Source organism: Hyla sarda, assembly GCF_029499605.1.
Source record: "Hyla sarda isolate aHylSar1 chromosome 1 unlocalized genomic scaffold, aHylSar1.hap1 SUPER_1_unloc_7, whole genome shotgun sequence".
NCBI lineage: Eukaryota > Metazoa > Chordata > Amphibia > Anura > Hylidae > Hyla > Hyla sarda.
This window is the reverse complement of record NW_026607593.1, coordinates 599,892-624,901: the sequence shown is the minus strand read 5'-3', so window position 1 is coordinate 624,901 and position 25,010 is coordinate 599,892. Positions and strand designations below refer to the sequence as shown.

At 46.8% G+C, this 25,010-nt stretch overlaps 2 protein-coding genes across 2 annotated transcripts in view; one reads left to right on the top strand and one right to left on the bottom strand.

The window, feature by feature from the left end:
* The window catches only part of LOC130298259 (oocyte zinc finger protein XlCOF7.1-like), a 149,820-nt gene that overhangs the window by 21,362 nt on the left and 103,448 nt on the right, over positions 1-25,010 (top strand). The window lies entirely within an intron of this gene.
* On the bottom strand, positions 19,333-20,448 carry LOC130298271 (DNA damage-regulated autophagy modulator protein 1-like). The gene is made up of 2 exons (XM_056551202.1): positions 20,144-20,448; positions 19,333-20,057 (listed from the first exon to the last, which is right to left on the bottom strand). The coding sequence occupies exons 1-2, from the start codon at positions 20,266-20,268 to the stop codon at positions 19,457-19,459; spliced, it is 726 nt and encodes a 241-aa protein (XP_056407177.1). The 5' UTR covers positions 20,269-20,448; the 3' UTR covers positions 19,333-19,456.

Below are 25,010 nucleotides of genomic sequence, written 5' to 3'. Positions count from 1 at the left end.
CGCCAGGGGGACTCATACTAGCATGGGGCACAGGCTCAAGGACAGAGGAGGTTTGCGGCACCGCATGGCGGCGAGTTCGCCGCCTTGGTGGCTCATCATCTGAACTAGATGATGAGGAGGACGATGAAATAAGGAAGGTGGGGTCTTCATCGTCCTCTGAGATGCTTTCAGAGTCGGAGGCAATTAGGTCATATGCCTCCTCCGCCGAAAACACTCTGCGGGCCATTTCCCTACTCTAATGGGGATACGGGTATGTGTGTGTGTGGGGGGGAAAACTTTATTGGTGTGTGTGCTGCGTGTGGTGTGGTGCGATACTACCTCCCTAACCCGCCCTAACCCGCCCTAGCCTAACCTAACTAAACTAACCCGCCCTAACAGAAAAAAATATAAAATAAAAAGGGGACTTTTAAAAAAAAGGGGGACTTCTAGCGCAAAAAAAAACCCTGCACCAAAAAAATAAGCGTTTATCTAATCAGTGGTGTGCGCACTGATTAGCGCTTGTGGCGGCAGGGGGCGCAGAAGTCAGTGGGGGGTCCAGCCACTCAGCCCAGGACAGTGGCTGGTGGCTTGTTCACAGACCCCCACACAAAAAACCCGAAAAAATAAATAAAAAAACGCTTTACCCCGAAAAAAATGCACCCGCCTGAACCAAAAAAAAACGCTGATCAGTGATAAATCACCGACAGCGGTGGGACAGGCTGCACACACAGGTACGGTCCGTCCACACAGTACACGCCTGCTACTGGTGGCACGGACCGCCTATGGGTGCAAAAAAAAATCCGCGTTAACCGAAAAAGGTGCCTTTACCACAAAAAAAAAGCTGATCAGTGATAAATCACTGACAGCGGTGAGGCACGCCGCACACACAGGTACGGTCCGGCCACACAGTACACGCCTGCTACTGGTGGCACGGACCGCCTATGGGGGCAAAAACACGCTAGAAAACCCGAAAAAAAGCGCCGGCACCACAAAAAAAAACGCTGATCAGTACTACGGGACTGATCAGCGGCGGGTGGGCTTTAACAAACGGTGGCGGACCGCTCTTTTATAACTAAGAGGGTCCGCACACACGCTTAGTGAAAAAAAAAAAAAAAAAAAAGATCTGCGCCAAAAAAAAAGGCTGACGGCAGACCGCAGCGACCCAGCAGGGCCGGGGTCACGCAGCTAAAGGTGCTACGGACCCACGGACACCCACTGAGGTACGCCAAAAAAAAAAAATTAAAAACTATTTTTTTTTTTTTAACCCTAACCTGTCCCTACCTAATCTAAAGCTATCCCTGGGGATTTCTGTGCCAAGGGGCCACAGAAAGGGGGCAAGGGGCACTTTTTTTTTACTGAGGGGATGGTGGGCAGCACGGGGCTCCGTCCTGCACACCAGATCTCTGTGGAATGGTGGGCAGAACGGAGCAACGTGCTCCTAGCCCACCAGATCCCCTCCCATTACATTGTGATTGGTGTGGCCACTTTGGCCACCCAATCACAACTGTACTGAGGGGGTGGCCACAATGCCAGCCCCCAGTACAGCATGGATGGTGATTGGTGGTGTATACTACACCACCAGTCACCATCTATATCCAGGTCACAGGGTCACACGTGACCCTGATGACCTGGAACCGCTGCAGAACGCCGGTTAGTAGTTACCGGCATCCTGCAGCGATCGCCGGTAAAGGAGGTCCTCCGGACCTCCTCCGGCACACTGCCAGGATGTCTGCTGATAGAAATCAGCAGACATCCGGCTCCGATCCCCGCCCGGCGAGCGGCGGGGAACGGAATCGCAGCGCATCGCTCGTCTGAATTGACGAGCGATGCGCCGCGATCGCCGACATGGGGGGTCATCATGACCCCCCTGGGCGATATGCCCCGATGCCTGCTGATCGATTTCAGCAGGCATCGGGCGCCGGCTCCGCTCCAGATGGTTGCGGGGGGCCGGCAAAACACATGACGTTCTCATACGTCATGTGTCCTTAAGGACTCGGACATGGAGACGTATGAGAACGTCATGTGTCCTTAAGGGGTTAAGGCTACAGTATGTAAGATGGTGAATTCTGAGTTCTCCTTTAAGGCTACAGTATGTAAGATGGTGAATTCTGAGTTCTCCTTTAAGGCTACAGTATGTAAGATGGTGGATTCTGAGTTCTCCTTTAAGGCTACAGTATGTAAGATGATGGATTCTGAGTTCTCCTTTAAGGCTACAGTATGTAAGATTATGGATTCTGAGTTCTCCTTTAAGGCTACAGTATGTAAGATGATGGATTCTGAGTTCTCCTTTAAGGCTACAGTATGTAAGATGGTGAATTCTGAGTTCTCCTTTAAGGCTACAGTATGTAAGATGGTGAATTCTGAGTTCTCCTTTAAGGCTACAGTATGTAAGATGGTGAATTCTGAGTTCTCCTTTAAGGCTACAGTATGTAAGATGGTGAATTCTGAGTTCTCCTTTAAGGCTACAGTATGTAAGATGGTGAATTCTGAGTTCTCCTTTAAGGCTACAGTATGTAAGATGGTGGATTCTGAGTTCTCCTTTAAGGCTACAGTATGTAAGATGATGGATTCTGAGTTCTCCTTTAAGGCTACAGTATGTAAGATTATGGATTCTGAGTTCTCCTTTAAGGCTACAGTATGTAAGATGGTGAATTCTGAGTTCTCCTTTCAGGCTACAGTATGTAAGATGGTGGATTCTGAGTTCTCCTTTAAGGCTACAGTATGTAAGATGGTGAATTCTGAGTTCTCCTTTAAGGCTACAGTATGTAAGATGGTGGATTCTGAGTTCTCCTTTAAGGCTACAGTATGTAAGATGATGGATTCTGAGTTCTCCTTTAAGGCTACAGTATGTAAGATGGTGGATTCTGAGTTCTCCTTTAAGGCTACAGTATGTAAGATAGGGGTGGTGTGGAGGGGGTGGGGTAGGGGTGGTGTGGAGGGGGTGGGGTAGGGGTGGGGTGGAGGGGGTGGGGTAGGGGTGGTGTGGAGGGGGTGGGGTAGGGGTGGGGTGGAGGGGGTGGGGTAGGGGTGGTGTGGAGGGGGTGGGGTAGGGGTGGTGTGGAGGGGGTGGGGTAGGGGTGGGGTGGAGGGGGTGGGGTAGGGGTGGTGTGGAGGGGGTGGGGTAGGGGTGATGTGGAGGGGGTGGGGTAGGGGTGGGGTGGAGGGGGTGGGGTAGGGGTGGGGTGGAGGGGGTGGGGTAGGGGCGGTGTGGAGGGGGTGGGGTAGGGGCGGTGTGGAGGGGGTGGGGTAGGGGCGGTGTGGAGGGGGTGGGGTAGGGGCGGTGTGGAGGGGGTGGGGTAGGGGCGGTGTGGAGGGGGTGGGGTAGGGGCGGTGTGGAGGGGGTGGGGTAGGGGTGGGGTGGAGGGGGTGGGGTAGGGGTGGTGCGGAGGGGGTGGGGTAGGGGTGGGGTGGAGGGGGTGGGGTGAGCACATATATCTATGTAAGGAGAGGTGCTCTGTCCGACCATTTGTAGTATATACAGAATACATAGGTGCTGTGTCCTTTTCCTTTCCTCTCTTCTCCCTTGTTTGTTTGTTTGTTTGTTTGTTTTCCTTCAGGTTTTTTCTGCTTCTTTTTTTTGTCTCTCCTCCCTTGTTTTTGTTTTTTTTTTGGAATGAAAATTGAGTAATTGAGAGTTTTAGTGCCGGTTTAAGTGAAGGAGCTGGATGTAAGTCGTTTCCCCTAAAATATTAATAATAAAAAGAAAAAAGGTAAAATGCTCTTTCAAAGATCCTCCCTGAAAATGTTGATCCTGGGGGGTGATTAATAAACACATTGGCGGGGGAGCACAAGTAGTCAGGGAGGAGGGGGGCGTGAAGACGCAGCGCTATTCACTGGCAAGGGGAGGAAATTTGTAAATAATTATAAAAAATAAATAAAAGGAAAAGAAAAAAAATGTATAAAAAAAAAGAAAGAGAGAAAAAAGGAAATGATAATAAGGGGAGTGAAGGACGAGAGATTGAGAGAGTGAGGAAGGAGGAGAGAGGGAGGAGATGAAGAGCGCCATTGGGGTTTGAGTAGAAGGTGGAGAGGGGGTGGAGCCAAGTGTTATTTTATTTATGTATTTTGTCTTAGGGATAGGAAGGTCTATTAAGGGGGGTGGAGAGGTAGTAGTAGATAAGGAAAAAGGAATATTTGGATGGCGAGGGTCTGACAGGGCACTGGAACCGGATTGAAGAAATGTATAGGGGGGGGGGGGAGGGGAAAAAAGGGAAAATTTTGTTGAAGTGTTGATAATAGACAAAGAAAAATAGAAATGTGATTTTAAATAAAATGTATAATTGTTGTGGAAATAAAAATAAATAAATACCGTATTTATCGGGGTATACCACGCACCGGCCTATAACACGCACCCTCATTTTACAAAGGATATTTGGGTAAAAAAAGTTTTTTACCCAAATATCCATGGTAATATGAGGGTGCGTGTGTGCGCGTGTATACCCCGATATACCCCCAGGAAAGGCAGGGGGAGAGAGGCCGTCGCTGCCCGCTTCTCTCCCCCTTCTCTCTTTCCTGGGGTCTAGAGCCCTGCTGCCGGCCCTTCTCTCCCCCTGGTTATCGGCGCCGCTTCTCTCCCCCTTCTCTCTTTCCTGGGGTCTAGAGCGCTGCTGCCGGCCCTTCTTTTCGTGCAATGGTCTAAATCTCCACAAAGTTCTATTTGTAGACCTGTTCTACACCTCACAGGAATAGTGGTGTATCCTGGACGCTCGGCTTTTGTTCTATTGTTTCTCAGGATTCCACTGAGGTTTTTTTTTGTCCACCAGCAAAAACGCCTGAAAAACGGTCCCAGCTTTTCCTGCATTTTGGTAATTTTTCTTGGGGGAGATTTATCAAAAACTGTACAGAGGAAGAGTAGTGTACGGAGTGTAAGGAGGTAAGTAGTGATGTATAGCATATACATATACAGGGTGCAGAGCATCACTACTTACCTCCGCCCGCTGTATAGTATACAGGGGGCATAGTGTATCCATGTATACTATACAGGAGCCCAGCAAGGAAAGAGTTAACCCACACTGCAGCTCTGAGTTAAATCTTTGTGCGTTCTCCTGTATATACAGCCATCTATAGATGACTGTATATACAGGATACAGTAGGCAGACAAGAACAATTGGAGGCTCCCTGTTACACACTGCAGTATGGGCGCACTCACCAGGTGAGATCGCAAATGATGTCCTAACCTTTTTTTTTCCTCATTTCAGATACGTGAATGGGGAGGACTACGTCAGATTCAGTGTATTGCGATGATGACCAGCTTTTTTTTAATGTCAATAAAAGGTTTAATGAGGGCTGTGTGGGGAGTGTTTTTTTTTTTTAAATACATTTTTTTTTCAATGCCGGGCTTAGCGTTAGCCACAAAAACAGCTAGCGCTAACCCCCAATTATTACCCCGTTACCCACCGCCACAGGGTTGCCGGGAAGAGCCAGTACCAACAGGCCTGGAGTGTCAAAAATAGCACTCCTGGCTGGGGTTATTTAGGTTGGGGAGAGCCAGTAACAATGGTCCTCGCCCACCCTGGTAACGTCAGGCTGTTGCTGATTGGTTGGTATCTGACTGACACTGAAAATATGGGGAACCACACACTTTTTTTTTATTACAAAAAAAAACAACACATAGGCTTCCCCATATTTTCAGTGTCAATCAGACACCAACCAATCAGCAACAGCCTGACATTACCAGGATGGGCGAGGACCATTGTTACTGGCCCTCCCCAGCCTAAATAACCCCAGCCTGTTACTGCCTAGGCCAAGGAGCGCTATTTTTGATGCTCCGGGCCTGTTGGTAACGGCTCTTCCCGGCACCCCTGTGGCGGTGAGTACCGGGGTAATAATTGGGGGTTAGCGCTAGCTGTTTTCGGGGCTAACGCTAAGCCCAGCTTAGTAATAGATTCCGTCTACAAGACGGCTTCCACTATTAAGCCTGAAATTTCAATTATAAAAAACACAACACATGAAATAAAAAATGGATTTAAAAAAACACTCCCCCACAGCCCTCGTTAACCCTTTTATTGACATTAAAAAAATGCTAGTCATCGTCACACTCCACCGAATCTCAGGTAGTCCTCTGCATTCACTTATCTGAAATGACAAGAAAATAAAAACACGAAAAATGGGTCAGTACATTTTTGGCGCTCTCCCCTGGGTAGAGCGCACATAATGCAGTGTGTTCCTAAAGAGGGAGCCTCCAATTGTTGCTAAACTACAACTCCCATCATGGGGGCTGTAGGTAAACAACAGCTGGAGTCTCCCTGTTTGGGAACACACTGCCAAAAAGGCTCTGTTCCCATTATGCAAAACGCATAATGAGAACAGAGCCATACTTACCACCCTGGCTTCAGGCCTGGACTGTGAAGCTCCGCCCCCTAATGATGTCATATAGGGGGCAGGGGCGGAGAAGTTGCAAGGGGTCTCAAGAGTGAGACCCCTGAGATCCGTCAGTCTGCCCTTGGACTACTACTCCCATCATGGGAAATGTTGTGTCCCATGTTGGGAGTAGTTGTAGTACCGCAGTGCTGAGGGATGGCTCTTACACATCCCCCAGCTGCGAAACTGTATTGTGACTGTTAGGACTACTACTCCCATCATGGACAGACTCTGTCCATGATGTGAGTTGTAGTCCTCGGGCTGAAGGACAGATCGCAGCAGGTCATTCTCCAGAGACCCGCTGCGATCTGCATTTATTAACTTAAAAAGCCAGCGGCAACACTGCACTCCCCTCCCCCCCCCTCCTCCTGTATACAGATGTCACGATTCATAATCCCCGCCGCTGGGAGAGGGGAGCTCTGATTGGTGGAAAGCTATTCACCACTATTAGCCAATCAGAGCTCCTGTCTTCTGGCGGGGATTATGAATTGTGACAGGTCTATACAGGGGAGCGAGTGGAGCCGCTTCTACAGTATATAATTGTTATGTGTACTGTACCCCCCCCCCCCCCAGACTAATACTGACCCCTTCTATAGTGAGCGCTGGGACCGCTGTGTGATTGACAGGTCCCCAGCGCAAGTGTCCGGCCCCACTGACCTTGCTACATGTTATAAATCTTTATGATACACACTGCCCGCCCTCCTCTTCATTCTTCTGATACAGGAGACGCGCGGCTTCTGTATCATAGTCTATAGACAGAGCGCCCCCTCCCTGCCTCCACACTGCACGGGGCTGGGGCCAGACAACGGCAGGGGGCGCTCTGACTATAGTGAAAGCAGAAGCCGCGCGTCTCCGGTATCAGAAGAATGAAGAGGAGGACGGGCAGTGTGTATCATAAAGATTTATAACATATAAAGGTCAGTGGGGCCGGACACTTGCGCTGGGGACCTGTCAATCATACAGCGGTCCCAGCGCTCACTATAGAAGGGGTCACTATTAGTCTGGGGGGGGTACAGTACACATAACAATTATATACTGTAGAAGCGGCTCCACTCGCTCCCCTGTATAGACCTGTCACAATTCATAATCCCCGCCAGAAGACAGGAGCTCTGATTGGCTAATAGTGGTGAATAGCTTTCCACCAATCAGAGCTCCCCTCTCCCGGAGGCGGGGATTATGAATCGTGACATCTGCATAAGGGAGCCGGCGGCAGCGCAGTGGAGCCGCATGTACCGCTGGCTTTTTAAGTTAATAAATGCAGATCGCAGCGGGTCTCTGGAGAATGTCCTGCTGTGATCTGTCCTTCAGCCCCAGGACTACAACTCCCATCATGGACAGAGTCTGTCCATGATGGGAGTAGTAGTCCTAACAGTCACAATAGAGTCCCGCAGACAGGGGATGTGCGTCTCTCAGCGCTCCGGTACTACAACTACTCCCATTATGGGACAGATTCTGTCCCATGATGGGAGTAGTTGTAGTACTGCAGTGCTGAGAGACGGCTCCTGCATCCTCCACCTGCATCTTCCACTGTCTGCCATTTTCTACGAGTCCTTGCTAGCACTCTTAGGTTTAGACTACTTTTCTTGCAAAAAAGCGCAATTGCGCAAAAAAAACCATCTACTTTTTTTTTGCGCAATTGATAAATACCAGTCCACTGGATTAGGTGGTGTACGGTAGACCAAACTGGTGACAACTTTAGAAAACTGTCCACCAAAAAAAACGCAGCTCTATGCAAAAAAAGCGCAATTGCGCAAAATTTGTAGACGTGAAAAATGGTCTAAATGCAATGATACATGTCCCCCTATGTGGCTGAAGGAAGCTACTCATCAGCGACTGTAGACTCAGGCTGCTGCTGATTGAGCCGGTACTGCTCCTGCCACCCCTCCCCTCCCCAGCAACCGTGCCAGTGGAATGTGAGCGCAGAGGGCCCCCCGAGTCAGACCTGCGAGTGGATGGACCATGTGGACGTCATCGCGCTGACGAATTGTGACAATTCGGGGGTCACTACGCAAGCAACTCAGCATGCATCGTGCCATTTGTTACAGTGACTCGCTGTGACTACCTGCCTCCATCTCCACTGCATACTGCCACGGTGTGTCTGGGTCCTCTGTCTCGCCTCCCTCGTAATAACCCTCCAGCTCCTCTGGCTGCTCCTGCTCCTCCTCTTCTGTCCAATGACCAGAAACACTGGCCATCTCATCCACCGTAAACTGTGCTCCGCTCTGCCCCTCATCATCCTCCTCCAGTTCATCCCCCACAGGACTCATGTAGCCTTCTAAAGTAGGTGCAACGTCTCCATTGCCATGACCAGCCATGTTTTCAATAATTTTTTGGAGTAAATGTAGGAGTGGAATTACGTCATTCATGGCGTAATTCGAGCGACTAACAAAAATGTGGCTTCCTCAAAAGGCCTCAGCAAACGGCAGGTGTCACGTATGAGCTGCCACTCGTTTACATTGAAGTTACACAGGGGAGTAGTCCTATCTGCTTGTATCATCAAAAAATCTGTGATGGCTTTTCTTGTTCATATAGTCTGTCCAACATATGGAGGGTGGAATTCCAAAGTGTGGCAACGTCACAAATGAGACTATGTTGTGGGATACCGTTCTGACGCTGCAGCTCAAGCAAAGTGTGCTTGGCGGTGTACGAGTGTCTGAAGTGCATGCACAGTTTCCTTGCCATTGTCAGGACGTCTTGCAAATGGGATGATGACTCGATGAACTTCTTGACAACCAAATTCAACACGTGTGCCATGCAGGGCGAATGGTTCACACTTCCTTGTCGCAGCGCGGCCACAATGTTCTTCCCATTGTCGGTCACCATGGTTCCCATTTCCAGATTTCGTGGAGTAAGCCATACTCGGATTTCTTCCCTAATGAACTTTAGCAGTTCCTCCCCTGTGTGACTCCATTCACCAAGGCAAACCATGTGAAGGACGGCTTGACACCGCTGTGCCCTACACACGTGGTATGATGAAGGGCCACCGAGATTTGGACGTGCAGTGGAGGCCGAGGACACGGGGAGGAGGTGGAGGAGGTGCACACTGTAAAAGGACCAACTGCCTGGCAGCCAGAGAGTGGAGGAGGAAGCGGAGTGACCTGTCCAAGTTCCTGTTGTGGCTGTGCAGGAACAACATTTACCCAGTGGGCCGTAAAAGACATGTATTGTCCCTGCCCGTAGTTACAGCTCCACACGTCGGCGCTGCCGTGCACTTTTGAACACACCGAAAGGCTCAAGAACTGGCCCACCTTCTCGTACAAACTTATGCAGGGCTGGTACTGCCTTCTTCGCAAAGAAATGATGGCTTGGGACTCTCCACCTCGGCTCGGCACAAGCCATCAATTCCCTGAAAGCTGCAGAGTCCACCAGTTGGAAAGGGAGGGACTTCAACACCAGCAACTTCAGGAGCACATTCAACTTCTGCGCCGTTGGATGAGTGGGCGCATACTGTTGTCTCTTGGACATGGCTTCGCCGATCGATTGTTGGAGGAATGGCTGACTACGAGCGGAGGAAGCAGGAGTGCAAGAAGGAGGGTTTGACACAATGCTCCCTTCGGCTGAGGTGGTGGAGCCTTGGCTGGATGACGGAGGGAGCGGATGGCCACTAGGTGATGCGGCAGGCTGGACCAGTACCTAGGAGCCACGGTTATCCCAGGCCGCTTTATGGTGGCGAATCATGTGTTGATGCAGGGCCGTGGTGCCGAGATTGGGACCCTGGCCACGCTTCACTTTCTGCCCACAGATTTTGCATGTGACTACGCTATGGTCCTCCGGATTCTTTATGAAGAACAACCACACCGCAGAGTAGCTGATTTTCCCACCCGCAGTTCGCACTATTTCACTGCTATTGGCGCCGTCTCCAGGAACCCCTGTTCCACTACCTCCCTGAATGGTAGCTTGCCGCGAAGCAGGTGGTCTCCCCCTGGCACGTTTGGCTCCTGAATTTTCACTACTGCCACCACCACGCTGATTGCCAACCGTTCTACCGCCTTGCTGCCTCATAGACAAAGAGCAAATCTCTTCTCCTGATGATGATGAAGCCCCGGCTTCTGCACCCGGCTCACAATTGCGATCGGCTTCATCATCATCATCATCATCATCAAAAGATGTGTGCACGTCACTGATGTCCTCCTCGTGTTCCACAACAGTGTCTGCCACAGGACCCTGAACAATTGAAACACCGCCTCCCACGTCACTCTCCTCATCAATACTTGGCCGCATTGCGGAGCAAGGGACGCATGTCTCCTCACATTCTTGGCTGCCCATTAGATGCTGACTGTCCTCTATTACATCGTCCTCGCTAAATAGTGGAGCTGAACCCAAAGCATGAGATACTTCTTTGGGAGAGGGAACAGCATAGGACAAAGGCAATGGGATTACGGGGACTGCTCCCGGGCCATGCCAACTGAGGGTTGTGTCTGAGGAACCCACCGACTCTTGACTGGGGTTGTCAGATGTCGCTTGTGATGATGGGGATGAGTGTGCAAACCAATTGACGAGGAGAGATGGGTCGACGACACGACCGCTGGGTGTTAACGGGAGCTCAGGCCTATTGCTGCGACTCCTGCTGCCGCTCGCCCCAAGTCTGCTGCCAACTCTGCCTGACGTATGTAGGCCTCTGCCCCTTCTCTGTGCACGTCCTGGCACTTCTCTGCCTGACATACTTAGTGCGTTTATGAGGGTATAGAACAGCAGCAGGCGATTACGGCTGTCCTTTCAAAGTATATAGGCCCTAGACAGAATAACAGTTACTAAATAGTACACACCTTGGTTCTATGTAGGCCCTTTGCAATGATGAGCGCACTGTTAAGTGTATTTATATGCAGAAAAAAACTCTTTTTTTGTTGTATACACCAGCCAGTGTATACTAATGTGTGGAATAGCACTGAATTTAGCACCGAGACAGAAATACAGGTACTAAATAGTACACTACTTGGTTGTATGTAGGCCCTTTGCAATGATGAGCGCACTGTTAAGTGTATTTGTACGCAGGAAAAACTTTTTTTTTCTTTAATACACCGGCAGGTATATAACGTGTGGTATAACACTTAATTTAGCACAGAGACAGAAAAAAAGGTGGTATATGGTACGCTATTTTCTTGTATGTAGGCCCTTTGCAATGATAAGGCCACTGAAAAAGCGTATTTGTACTCAGGAAAAACGTTTTTTTTCTTTAATACACCGGCAGGTATATAACATGGGGTATAACACTGAATTTAGCACAGAGACAGAAAAAAAGGTAGTATATGATACGCTATTTGCTTGTATTTAGGCCCTTTGCAATGATAAGGTCACTGTTAAGCGTATTTGTACTCAGGAAAAAAAAAATGTCTTTAATACACCGGCAGGTATATAACGTGGGGTATAACACTGAATTTAGCACAGAGACAGAGTAACAGGTGAAAAATGGTAAAAAGGCACCAAAGTCCACACTAATATGACTTATTTCTGAACAGCAGCAGGACCCAACAGTGCAGCACCACAAAAAAAATAATCCAGGGATTAAACCCTAAATTGCACTCTGTCACACAATTCTGAGCAGCAGAAGATTTGTGGAGAATAAAAACTCAATAGAGCTGAAAAATGAGGAGATAAGATGGTTGATAAAGTTGAGGCAGCTTGGAGATGTGTATGAGGCAGCTGACAGCTATCTGCCCCTCTCTGCTGCAATGCTCTATAACGTGAATAGGAGGCTTAGCAATCAATGATCCTTCTCAGAGTAACAGCACAGCACTCTGCACTCCTGCCTTTCCCTAATGCTGATGTGACTAGCAGTTGCAGTGTAACGCTGTGGTATGAGCTATTCACACACACGCAGTCCCGTCCTCTCCATCTGAGTGCATAGATGAAATGAAGTGAGGCAAGATGGCCGCCGATTATATAGGGGCTGTGACATCACAGGGGTCAGTGAACACTGATAGGCTGCATCTCACATGTGGTTCAGGGTCAGACCACCTACCTTCATTCCCGCCGCTGTTTCCCGCCCTCCCATAATCCCCTGCCTCATGTACTCACATGTGGATCCGCCATCTTAGGTCTCCAATAGACTGGAACGCTGTAAAATGGAGTTTAATGAAGCGATTTGTGCGATAGAACTGCGGCGATATTCGTATTCGTTGCAAATCGAATTTTTCATAAAATTCGTAACGAATTCGGGTTTGTCAACTTCGATTCGCTCATCTCTAGTGTTAAGGCTAACTGGACCCCTTGTTACGTGCAGCACTAGGACCCCGCTGACTGCATTGTCGTCCCCATAGATGCCAATGCATTTCTGAGCAGATCTCCCTAAAGATCCACCCAGAAATGCATTGCCATCTATGGTGACGGCAATGCAGTCTGTGCGGTCTTAGTGCTGCCGGCTAAATCTCCAGCAGAAATTCTGCCCAGAGATTCCGTAGTGTGAACCTAGCCTTAAAGTTACAGTGGTCAGATGTGCAAAAAATGGCTGGGTCCTTAAGGTGAAAATGGGCTGGTTCCTTAAGGGGTTAAACCCCACTGGCACTTGACAGATCTTTGGAACAGTGGGCTGTACAAATAAAAAAATCTATCAGACACCTGTGAGGTGTAAATGCTCACTGCACCTCTTATTAGGGGTGTAATTTCCAAAATGGGGTCAGATGTAGGGGGGGGGGGGTCACTGTTCCGGCACCATGGAGGCCTAAACTCACATGGCCTTCAATTTCAGCCAGATTCTCTCTCCAAAAGCCCAATGGCGCCCCTTCTCTTCTGAGCCCTGTAGTTCACCCACAGAGCACTTTACATCCACATGTGGGGTATTTTCTGACTCAGAAGAAATGGGGTTACAAATTTTGTGGGGCTTTTTCTCCTATTACCCCTTGGGAAAATGATAAAATTGGGGTAACACCAGCATCTTAGTAAAAAAATGTTTAATTTTTTTTATTTTCACCTCCAATTTGTCAAACACTTGTGGGATGTTAAGGCTCACTATACCCCTTGTTACTTTACGTGAGGGGTGTAGTTTTCAAAATGGGGTCACATGTGGGTGTTTTTTTAATGTTTATGTCAGAACTGCTGTGACTTTCGGCCTCAAATGTATATGGTACACTCTCCCTACTGAGCCATGTTATGCGCCTGCAGAGCACTTTGCGTCAAAATATACAATTTTTTTTCCTTTTACCTCTTGGGAAAATTAAAAGTATGGGGCAACACCAGCATGTTAGTGTAAAATATTGAATTTGTTTACACTAACACGCTGGTGTAGACCCCAAATTTACCTTTCCCTAAGGGGTAAAAGAAGAGAAAAAAAAATTGTAACCCATAACTGTTCCCTTGAAATATGAGAGGGCTCCAAAGTGAAAGAGCACCATGCGCATTTGAGGCCTAAATTAGGGATTTGCATCCACCAACAAATTACCCTACGGCAGTGCTTCCCAAATTGGGTGTCTCCAGCTGTTGCAAAACTCCCAGCGTGCCAGGACAGTCAATGGCTATGCCGATGTTCTGGCCCCTGTATCACCCGTCATTACGCACAGAGCAAGTTTGCTGACAGCAGGGTGCCGCAACCAAGATCACGGGGGTCCTCTGGAGAGGGGATAAGATGTCTAGGTGCGTAGTACCCCTTTAAGAGGGAAAAACATGATATATATTTAACCCCAACCCAAATGTACCTTATTTTTATTTTCTACCTAAGGTACATAAAGACCAAAAAAAAAAATCCCCTTGTTGTCCGATAGTTGCCTGATGTTTATCTGAATATATAGACCATCAGTTACAGAAATGTGCGGTGTCTTTACCAGCAAACCTCAGAGATAAAGGGCATTTATTAACCCTATTGAGAGATATCATACGGGAAGAGGACTATATGTGGGCAACACTAGATGTTTCTTCATTATATAGTAACATCCCACATGACAGAGGAGTGGAAGCTGTGTCATCTTTTTTAGTGGAAGATCCCTTGATGCCCATACATCAGAGGAACTTCATTTTGGAGGCCATTAAAGGAGTAGTCCAGTGCTGAAAAACCCAAGGATAGGGGATAAGATTCAGATTGCGGGGGGTCCGACCGCTGGGGGCCCCCGCAATCTCCTGTACGGGGCCCTGGCTCGCTGGCCAGATAGCGCATGTTGACCACCAGACGAAGCGGCAGCCGACACGCCCTTAGCCTCTTAGCCCTTGATAAAGCCACAGCCTGTGGCGAAACGTCGGGCGGGCGGGCAATGTGTTAGATTTTTAATTGTCTCACACTATAGATTGTGGACTGCAGCCACAATCTATCTTTTCAATTCAATTAAGATAGCATGCAGTGTCATGCCAATCAATGGATTATGGATCAATATGTGTGAGGTTATTTTAATCTTGGCTCAATAAACGTTAAGTTTTATATTGGGTGGGAAATATAGGGTCTTAGTGACCGCTTAGCGGTCAAATGTTAATAGTACCCCTTTAACTCGTTGGGGATGAAGGGCGTATGCATACGCCCTCGCGTCCCGTCACTTAAGGACGGCGAGCGGCAGTGATCGGACCGGGATGATTGCTGATATCTATCAGCAGGCATCCCGTGGCTATGCCTAGGATGGTCCTGAGACCCCCCCATATCGGCGATCGCAGCAAATCGCAGGTCAATACAGACCTGTAATTTGCCGCGATCCGGGCAAATCGGGTCACTGGTGACCCGATCTCCCGGAAAATAACACTGATCGGAGCTGTCAGAGACAGCTCCGACCAGCCTAAAGGATAGGAGCGAGGTGGCAGTGTTGCCACCCCCTCCTATCCCCTGCCATTGGTTGGTAAGGCTGACCACCAATGGCAGGAGGGGGGCGGGGGGTTAGAGTTCATTTCCCCCGCTCTGGCCACTGATCGGAAGTCGGTACAGAGCGGGGGGAACACGGGCGGAGAGGGGGGAGCATGGCCCGGCTTACCTGGACCTTCGGAGGCGGCATCGGCGGCATCCACGGAGCAGCGGCTGCAGCAGGAAGAGCAGCGGCCGGAAAGTGCGGCGGAGAAGGCTGCAGTGAAGATCGCGATAAATGATCTTTACTGTGGCCTTCTAAAAGCTGCAAAACTACAACTCCCAGCATGCCCACACAGCCAAAGGCTGTCTGGGCATGCTGGGAGTTGTAGTTTTGCAACATCTGGAGGGTCACAGTTTGGAGACCATTGTGTAGTGGTCTCTAAACTATGGTCCTCCAGACGTTGCAAAACTACAACTTTCAGCATGCACTGACTGTCTGGGCATGCTGGGAGTTGTAGTTTTGCAACATCTGAAGTGGCACAGTTTGGAGACCACTATATGGTGGTCTCCAAACTGTAGCCTTCCAGATGTTGCAGAACTACAACTCCCAGCATGCCTGGACAGTCTGGGCATGCTTGGAGTTGTAGTTTTGCAACATCTGGAGGGCTACAGTTTGGAGGCCACTACTTAGCGGTCTCCAAACTGTTCTTCCCCAGTTGTTGCATAACTACAACTCCTAGCATGCCCAGACTGTCCAGGCATGCTGGGAGTTGTAGTTCTGCAACATCTGAAGGGCCAGATATTGCAGAACTACATGCCCAGCATCCCTGACTGTCTGGCCGTGCTGGGAATTATAGTTTTGCAACAGCTGTAGGCACACCGGTTGGGAAACACTGAGCTAGAGTCTGTTTCCCAACTCAGTGATTCCAACCCGTGTGCCTCCATCTGTTGAAAAACTACAACTCCCAGAGTGCACTGACAAACCGTACATGCTGGGAGTTGTAGTCTTGCAACAGCTGGAGGCACATGGGTTGGAATCACTGAGCTAGAGTCTGTTTTCCAACTCAGTGGTTCCCCACCAGTGTGCCTACAGCTGTTGTAAAACTACAACTCCCAGCATGTACGGTCTGTCAGTGCACTCTGGGAGTTGTCATTTTGCCACAGCTGAAGGTTTGTCGCCCCCCCCCCATGTAAATGTACAGGGTACATTTACACGGGCGGGTTTACAGTGGGTTTCCTTCAAGGAAATGAATGTACCCTAAAAACACTACACTAACAAATAATAAAAAGTAAAACACTACACATACACCCCCTTACACGTCGCCCCCCCCCCAATAAAAATGAAAAACGTCTCATACGGCAGTGTTTCCTAAACAGCGCCTCCAGCTGTTGCAAACCCACAACTCCCAGTGTTGCCGGACAGCCATTGACTGTCCTGACAGGCTGGGAGTCTTGCAACAGCTGGAGGCACCCTGTTTGGGAAACACTGCTGTAGGGTTTTGGTGGAGACAAGCCCCATCCTTGTAACCGGGTCCACCCCTACTGCAAATTCCTTATTCAGGCCTCAAATGCGCATGGTGCTCTCTCACTTCAGAGCCCTGTCGTATTTCAAGGCAACAGTTTAGGGCCACATATGGGGTATCTCCGTACTCGGGAGAAATTGCGATACAAATTTTGGGGGGATTTTTCTCCCATTACCCTTTGTAGAAATGGTAAATTTGGGGAAAATACTGCACTTTAGTGAAAAAAAAAATTTTCATTTACACATCCGAATTTAACGAAATGTCGTCAAACATCTGTGGGGTGTTAAGGCTCACCGGACCCCTTGTTACGTGCCTTGAGGGGTGTAGTTTCCAAAATGGTATGCCATGTGTTTTGTTTTTGCTGTTCTGGCACCATAGGGGCTTCCTAAATGTGACATGCCCCCAAAAACCATTTCAGCAAAATTCACTCTCCAAAATCCCATTGTCGCTCCTTCCCTTCTGAGCCCTCTACTGTGCCCGCCGAACACTTGCCATACACATTTGAGATATGTCCATACTCGAGAGAAATTGGGTTATAAATTTTGGGGGGCTTTTTCTCCTTTTACCCCTTGTAAAATGTCAAAAACTGGGTCTACAAGAACATGCGAGTGTAAAAAATGAATATTTTGAATATTCTCCTTCACTTTGCTGCTATTCCTGTGAAACACCTAAAGGGTTAACAAACTTACTGAATGTCATTTTGAATACTTTGAGGGGTGCAGTTTTTATAATGAGGTAATTTATGGGGTATTTCTAATATGAAGACCCTTCAAATCCACTTCAAACCTGAACTGGTCCCTGAAAAATTCTGATTTTGAAAATTTTGGGAAAAATTGGAAAATTGCTTCTGATCTTTTAATCCCTCTGATGTTTTCCAAAAGTAAAAACACGTCAACTTTATGATGCAAATATATAGTAGACATATTGTATTTTTGAATCAATATATAATTTATTTGGAATGTCTGATTTCCTTACAAGCAGAGAGCTTCAAAGTTAGAAAAATGCAAAATTTTCAATTCTTTCATCAAATTTTGGAATTTTTCATCAAGAAATGATGCAAGTATCGACAAAAATTTACCACTAACATAAAGTAGAATATGTCACGAAAAAACAATCTCGGAATCAGAATGAAAAGTAAAAACATCCCAGAGTTATTAATGCTTAAAGTGACAGTGATCAGAATTGCAAAAAATGCTCCCGTCCTTAGGGTTATAATGGGCTCCGTCCCCAAGGAGTTAAGAGGGAAAAACATGATATATATTTAACCCCAACCTAAATGTACCTTATTTTTATTTTCTACCTAAGGTACATAAAGACCGAAAAAAAATACATCAGAGGAACCTCATTTTGGAGGCAATTAAAGGAGTAGTCCAGTGCTGAAAAACATCCCCTATCCCAAGGGTAGGGAATAAGTTTCAGATTGCGGGGGAGGGGTCTGACCGCTGGGGGGCCCCCGCGATCTCCTGTACGGGGCCCTGGCTCGCTGGCCAGATAGCGCGTGTTGACCACCAGACGAAGCGGCAGCCGACACGCCCCTTCAAAAAAAGCGCTATGGCAGAGCCAGAGATTGCCAAAGGCAGAGCTGCATCAGTCCCCCAAAAAATTTGAGTTCCTGGATTTAAATATCTATATTCCGGATGGCTGTTTGCATACTGACACCTATTTTAAGGAACTACCTCGACTTTAACAGTTGCCATCTGAAACAATGGAAGAAGAACATTCCATTCGGTCAAATGAAAAGAATCCGGAGGAATTGTTCTTCCACACAAAAATGCCAGCAACAACTAGATAACCTGGAGAATCGTTTTAAACAAAAAGTGTATCCCAAACCCCTTATACAAGGAGCACGCCAGAGAGTGGACGAATTAGAACAAAGTGCTTGCTTGGAAAATAATAAACAGGGTAATGCAGAGGGAGGTTATAATGATTCTGGTTTTCTAACGTATATACTCGAGTATAAGCCGACCCGAATATAAGCCGAGGCCCCTAATTTCACTATAAGCCTAGGGTGGGAAATACATCATCCCCCTATGTAATCATCCAGACCCCCGTCATTATCCCCCCCCCCCCCTTCATCATCACCGCCTGTCAATCCCTTCATCAGTGGTTTTCAACCTGCGGACCTCTAGATGTTGCAAAACTACAACCTCCAGCATGCCCGGACAGCCATTGGCTGTCTGGGCATACTGGGATTGTAGTTTTGAAACCTCTGGAGGTCCGCAGGTTGAAGACCACTGTGGCCTTTTTGTTTTGTACTCACCTCCCCTCGGCAGGAAGTTAGGGTGAGCTGGTCCTAGTGATGTTGCCTTGACGACGACGCACAGGGACGTTGCGCATGAAGAGGGCCCTCCGGTGAAAATGGACAGCCCGGAACGAGTATCCCTCCCCACCGGACGGTCCCTGCAGCATAGATGGCCCGGACCAGCTCACCCAAACTGGGGGAGGTGAGTACAAAACAAAAGAGGGGGGGGGGGGGGGGGGCCTGGATCATGACGAAGGCCGAAGTGGTCTTCAACCTGCGGACCTCCAGATGTTTCAAAACTACAACACCCAGCATGTCCAGACAGCCGATGGCTGTTTTACAACATCTGGAGGTCCGCAGGTTGAAGACCACTGAAAAGGGATTGACAGGCGGAGAGATCACTCGAGTATAAGCCAAGGGGGGCGTTTTCAGCAAGAAAAATGGTTATACTCGAGTATATACGGTAGGTATTACACATCACACACTAATATTTTTTTTACATTTTTTTTATTTTTTTGTATAGGTTATATTACCAGCTCATATTATTGTGTCATGATTACTGGCACCATATATAGTCCCCCAGTTATTATTCTTTAGATGTTTTTCCGTGTCCTGTGCAGTATCTCTCCCAGAAGACCACTTGATGGCCCACGTGGTGGTCTACACCCCGAAGTCATCAATTCTTACTCTAAGAGAGAGTTTGCAGCTGTTCCTGGAGACGGTTAACATTAACCTCTGCATGGTGGAATAATAGGTCACGGTGTTTATCAGGATCAGTAGAAGCATCACCCACTCGATGATTATGGTGGTGATTTCACGGATCTCGTCCCAGTCTTCATCATCATAGAATAATTCCTGTAATGTTTTATATCCAAAGTAGAAAATTGCGCAGGTAAAAGCCAGGCCACAGCAGGTGCATCTACTATGGTGGATGACTTTGTTTGCTCCTGGTAATTTATACATCTGGATGGACTGCCCAAGGTAGTATAAGGCTTCACATGTAATGGAAATTATCGTGCTGACAAAGTGTATCCTGGGATATTCTTCGGGGGACAATACATGCATGACAGCTGTACCAAAACAGGAGGCCCACACAATGGCCAGCAGGATCCTCTGGATCAGGACCTGATGACCCCTGAACTCTTCAGTATGCATAACCATATACTTATAAATAAGAAAGGTTAGTACCAAAGTGCCAATGGATGTCCCTATGAAACCAATTCTCAATAATATGTTTTCGGGAAAGAAATTTCCCACGTCACTGTGAAGGAAAAGAAACCAATGTTATTATGGATATTTCCTCACTCCCAACCCATGAAATAAGAATCTTGTGCTTGTTTATCTTACCTGATGTGCATCAGTGGCGAGGCGGCATGGCCGAGGACGACCGTCACGATGTAGCTGGTGGCAAGCCAGGCCGCACACCAAAACGCCAACAGAAGGGGGACGAACCCCAAACCTTTTAGCTCCATCTCAGTCAAGAAGAAGAAATAGAAGTTGCTAATCGCACTGTAACAATCTACAGAATGAAGGCTCGGGCGGCTGTCAGTGGAATGTCAGGACTCCAGCTGTCTATGACATCACATGTCTGATGTCACGATGACTGCTTGTTTCTTAGAGCTGCCATGATTTAGTATCTGCTATGGACAGAACCTGATGTTTCTACTATGGACCTTACAGACCCCAGAACCCAAGTAATTAGTGCAGGGGCTCCATTTTGATCATCTCATATTTCACATTATTTGAGTTCCAGGGCTCGGATACATTTGCACCCTCTATAGCAGTGGTGTCAAAGCTGTGAACCCCCAACCGCTGCAAAACCACAACTCCCAGCATGCCCGGACAGCACCTTTGCATAAGGAAATAGTCTAATTAAACTTTTCTTATATATAGACTCCCCGACATCTCCAAGGATAAGCCTCTAAGGGTCTCGTTCGATCTTAATGTTATACCTTTTTCCATAAGATCGATGATTCCAAAATGTATGAATATAGAAATAATTCCATATAAGATACAAAAAGTTAGCATCCTCCATTTCTGGAAAAGTTTCTGAGTTGCCCAAAGCAAACAATCAGATTGCTTCCTTCATTTTTCAGAGGTCTTTTAAAAAATGAAAGAAGCAATCTGATTGGTTGCTATGGGCAACTGCATAACTCTTCCTCTACACTGGTTTTGATGAATCTCCCCCATAGAGAGAGATTTATCAAAACCTGACCAGTGGAAAAGCTGCTGAGATGCCCATAGCAACCAATCAGATTGCTTCTTTTATTCTTGAAAAAGCCTATAAAAAATTAAAGAAGCGATCTGATTGGTTGCTATGGGCAACTCAGAAACTTTTCCTCTGGACAGGTTTTGGGTTTTGATAAATCTTCCTCTCTGGGGGAGATTCAGCAAAACCAGTGCAGATGAAGAGTTGTGCTGTTGCCCATAGCAACCAATCAGATTGCTTCTTTCATTTTTGAAAAGGCCTCTGAAAAATGAAGGAAGCAATCTGATTGGTTGCTATGGGCAACTCAGAAACTTTTCCAGGAAAGTAAAGTTTAACCACAACCAGGGGCGGATCCAGAGTCTAGTCTCGGGAGGGGCACTATTAGAGAATTTTGCGTTGGCGCACAGAAAATAAGGTGTTTCTTAACCCCTTAAGGACGCAACCCTTTTTCACCTTAAGGACTGGGCCCTTTTTCGCAATTCTGACCACCGTCACTTTACGAATTAATAACGCGAAAAAACTTTTACCGAATATTCTGATTCTGAGATTGTTTTTTCGTGACATATTCTATTTTACTTTGGTGGTAAATTTTCGGCGTTACTTGCATCCTTTTTTGGTGAAAAATCCCCAAATTTAATGAAAATTTTTAAAATTTTGCATTTTTCTAACTTTGAAGCTCTCACAATAAATTATATTTTTCTTCACAAGTACAATATGTTCACTTTATGTTGGCATCATAAAATGGACATATTTTTGCTTTTTTTTTAAATTAGAGGGCTTCAAAGTAGAGAAGCAATTTTCAAAAGGGACAGATGTTACAGAACCACAACTATTTAAATAAAAACAAAAAAAAAAACGTATAGGGTTCCCCGTATTTTCATTCTCAGCACAATACCATCCAAACAGCAACAGCCTGACGTTACCAGGGTGGGCGGGGACCATTGTTACTGGCCCTCCCCAGCCTAAATAACGCCAGCCTGTTACCGCCTAGGCCCAGGAGCACCATTTTTGACGCTCCGGGCCTGTTGGTACCGGCTCTTCCCGGCACCCCTGTGGCGGTGGGTACCGGGGTAATAATTGGGGGTTAGCGCTAGCTGTTTTTGGGGCTAGCGCTAAGCCCTGGCTTAGTAATGGATTCAGTCAATAAGACCAGCTTCCACTACTAACCCTGAAAATTCATTAAAAAAAAACACATTGGAAAAATTATTTTATTTAACCCCTTAAGGACGCAGGACGTAAATGTACATCCTGGTGAGGTGGTACTTAACGCACCAGGACGTACATTTATGTCCTGTGCATAACCGCGGGCATCGGAGCGATGCCCGTGTCATGCGCGGCTGATCCCGGCTGCTGATCGCAGCCAGGGACCCGCCGGCAATGGCCGACGCCCGCGATCTCGCGGGCGTCCGCCATTAACCCCTCAGGTGCCGGGATCAATACAGATCCCGGCATCTGCGGCAGTGCGCGATTTAAATGAACGATCGGATCGCCCGCAGCGCTGCTGTGGGGATGCGATCATTCATAACGCCGCACGGAGGTCCCCTCTCCTTCCTCCGTCCGGCTCCCGGCGTCTCCTGCTCTGGTCTGTGATCGAGCAGACCAGAGCAGAAGATGACCGATAATACTGATCTGTTCTATGTCCTATACATAGAACAGATCAGTATTAGCAATCATGGTATTGCTATGAATAGTCCCCTATGGGGACTATTCAAGTGTAAAAAAAAATGTAAAAAAATGTAAAAGTAAAAGTAAAAAAAAAGTGAAAAATCCCCTCCCCCAATAAAAAAGTAAAACGTCAGTTTTTTCCTATTTTACCCCCAAAAAGCGTAAAAAAACAATTTTTATAGACATATTTGGTATCGCCGCGTGCGTAAATGTCCGAACTATTAAAATAAAATGTCAATGATCCCGTACGGTGAACGGCGTGAACGAAAAAAAAAAAGTCCAAAATTCCTACTTTTTTAATACATTGTATTAAAAAAAATTATAAAAAATGTATTAAAAGTTTTTTATATGCAAATGTGGTATAAAAAAAAGTACAGATCATGGCGCAAAAAATGAGCACCCATACCGCCGCTTATACGGAAAAATAAAAAAGTTAGAGGTCATCAAAATAAAGGGATTATAAACGTACTAATTTGGTTAAAAAGTTTGTGATTTTTTTTAAGCGCAACAATAATGTAAAAGTATGTAATAATGGGTATCATTTTAACCGTATTGACCCTCAGAATAAAGAACACACTTCATTTTTACCAGAAATTGTACGGCGTGAAAACGAAACCTTCCAAAATTTGCAAAATTGCGTTTTTCGTTTTAATTTCCCCACAAAAATAGTGTTTTTTGGTTGCGCCATACATTTTATGATATAATGAGTGATGTCATTACAAAGAACAACTGGTCGCGCAAAAAACAAGCCCTCATACTAGTCTGTGGATGAAAATATAAAAGAGTTATGATTTTTAGAAGGCGAGGAGGAAAAAATGAAAACGTAAAAATTAAATTGTCTGAGTCCTTAAGGCCAAAATGGGCTGAGTCCTTAAGGGGTTAAGGACCGAGGGTTTTTCAGTTTTTGCAATTTCGTTTTTTCCTCCTTGCCTTTAAAAAAATAATAACTCTTTCAATTTTGCACCTAAAAATCCATATGATGGCTTATTTTTTGCGCCACCTATTCTACTTTTTAATTACGTCAGTCATTTTGCCCAAAAATCTACGGCGAAATGGAAAAAAAAATCATTGTGAGACAAAATTGAAAAAAACCCCGCTGTTTTGTAACTTTTGGTGGCTTCCGTTTCTACGTAGTACATTTTTTGGTAAAAATGACACCTTATCTTTATTCTGTAGGTCCATACGATTAAAATAATACCCTACTTATATAGGTTTGATTTTGTCGTACTTCTGGAAAAAGTCATAACTACCGTATGTAACCATCAAACAATGAAGCTTTATTGATTGCTCAAAGAAACAAGCAAAATCAGCACATAAAAGTATAAACAGAAGGTTCGAAAACCTCAGAATAACAGTAACAAGTAGGTCATATAAAAAAGGAAAAAAGGTAAGTATTAACAAAAGAGATCCATGCAGATAAAATACATGAAGCGGTAATAGCCATACAACGTAAGACAGGAATACCAAATTATCCATACCCAGTAGAAACCCCCCCCCCCAGCTCCCCACCCCCAACGCACTAACCAACCCCCCCTCCCCCCCCCCCCCCACCTCCCATCATCCCGAATATCAGTACAAGGAGAAACTATGCGTCATATTAGGGCAATGTGGGGAAGTAAGCCAAGGTTCCCATACTAAGTTAAATCTATCCACCAAGTCTTCACGGATTGCTGTCAACTTTTCATTCAACATAATGGCATTGATTCTATCTATCACCACCGAGAGAGATAGGACAGGTTGTTTCCACTGTGCTGCAACATGTATCCTTGTCGCCATTAGAATATAATGGGACAACTTAAAGACCCTAAATGGCATCCTCGATGGTTTAAGGCTCAGGAGGCAAAAGGCAGGGGTACGAGGCACCCCGACCTCCAGTATCGAGGTCAGTATGTCCAAAATCTGAGTCCATACCACGGATACAGTGGGGCAACTCCACCAGGTGTGAAACATTGTACCTCTAGCCCCACAGCCCCTAAAGCACAGAGGGGAAACTGAAGGAAATATTCGATGGAGTCTAGTAGGGACCTTATAGGTACGGTGAAGTATCTTCAGAGATGTTTCCAACAGGGAGATCTGCCAACCACCCTTACTAATAGTAGTGCAGCAGTCTCTCCATTGTGAGGCAGAAAGCGTGGAGTGAATGTCCCCTTCCCACTCAATCATGTATTTTAACTTTTTATCCGGGGGAGGAGCGTTAAAGTGTGAATAAAGTATTGAGAGGAGACCTGGTGTGTTAGAGGAGTATAATATATGTCTCTCAAACGAGGTAGGGATAACTGGAGAGTTACGATGAATATGTGACTTATAGAATGAGACGATCTGACAGGCCCGGAACCTCTC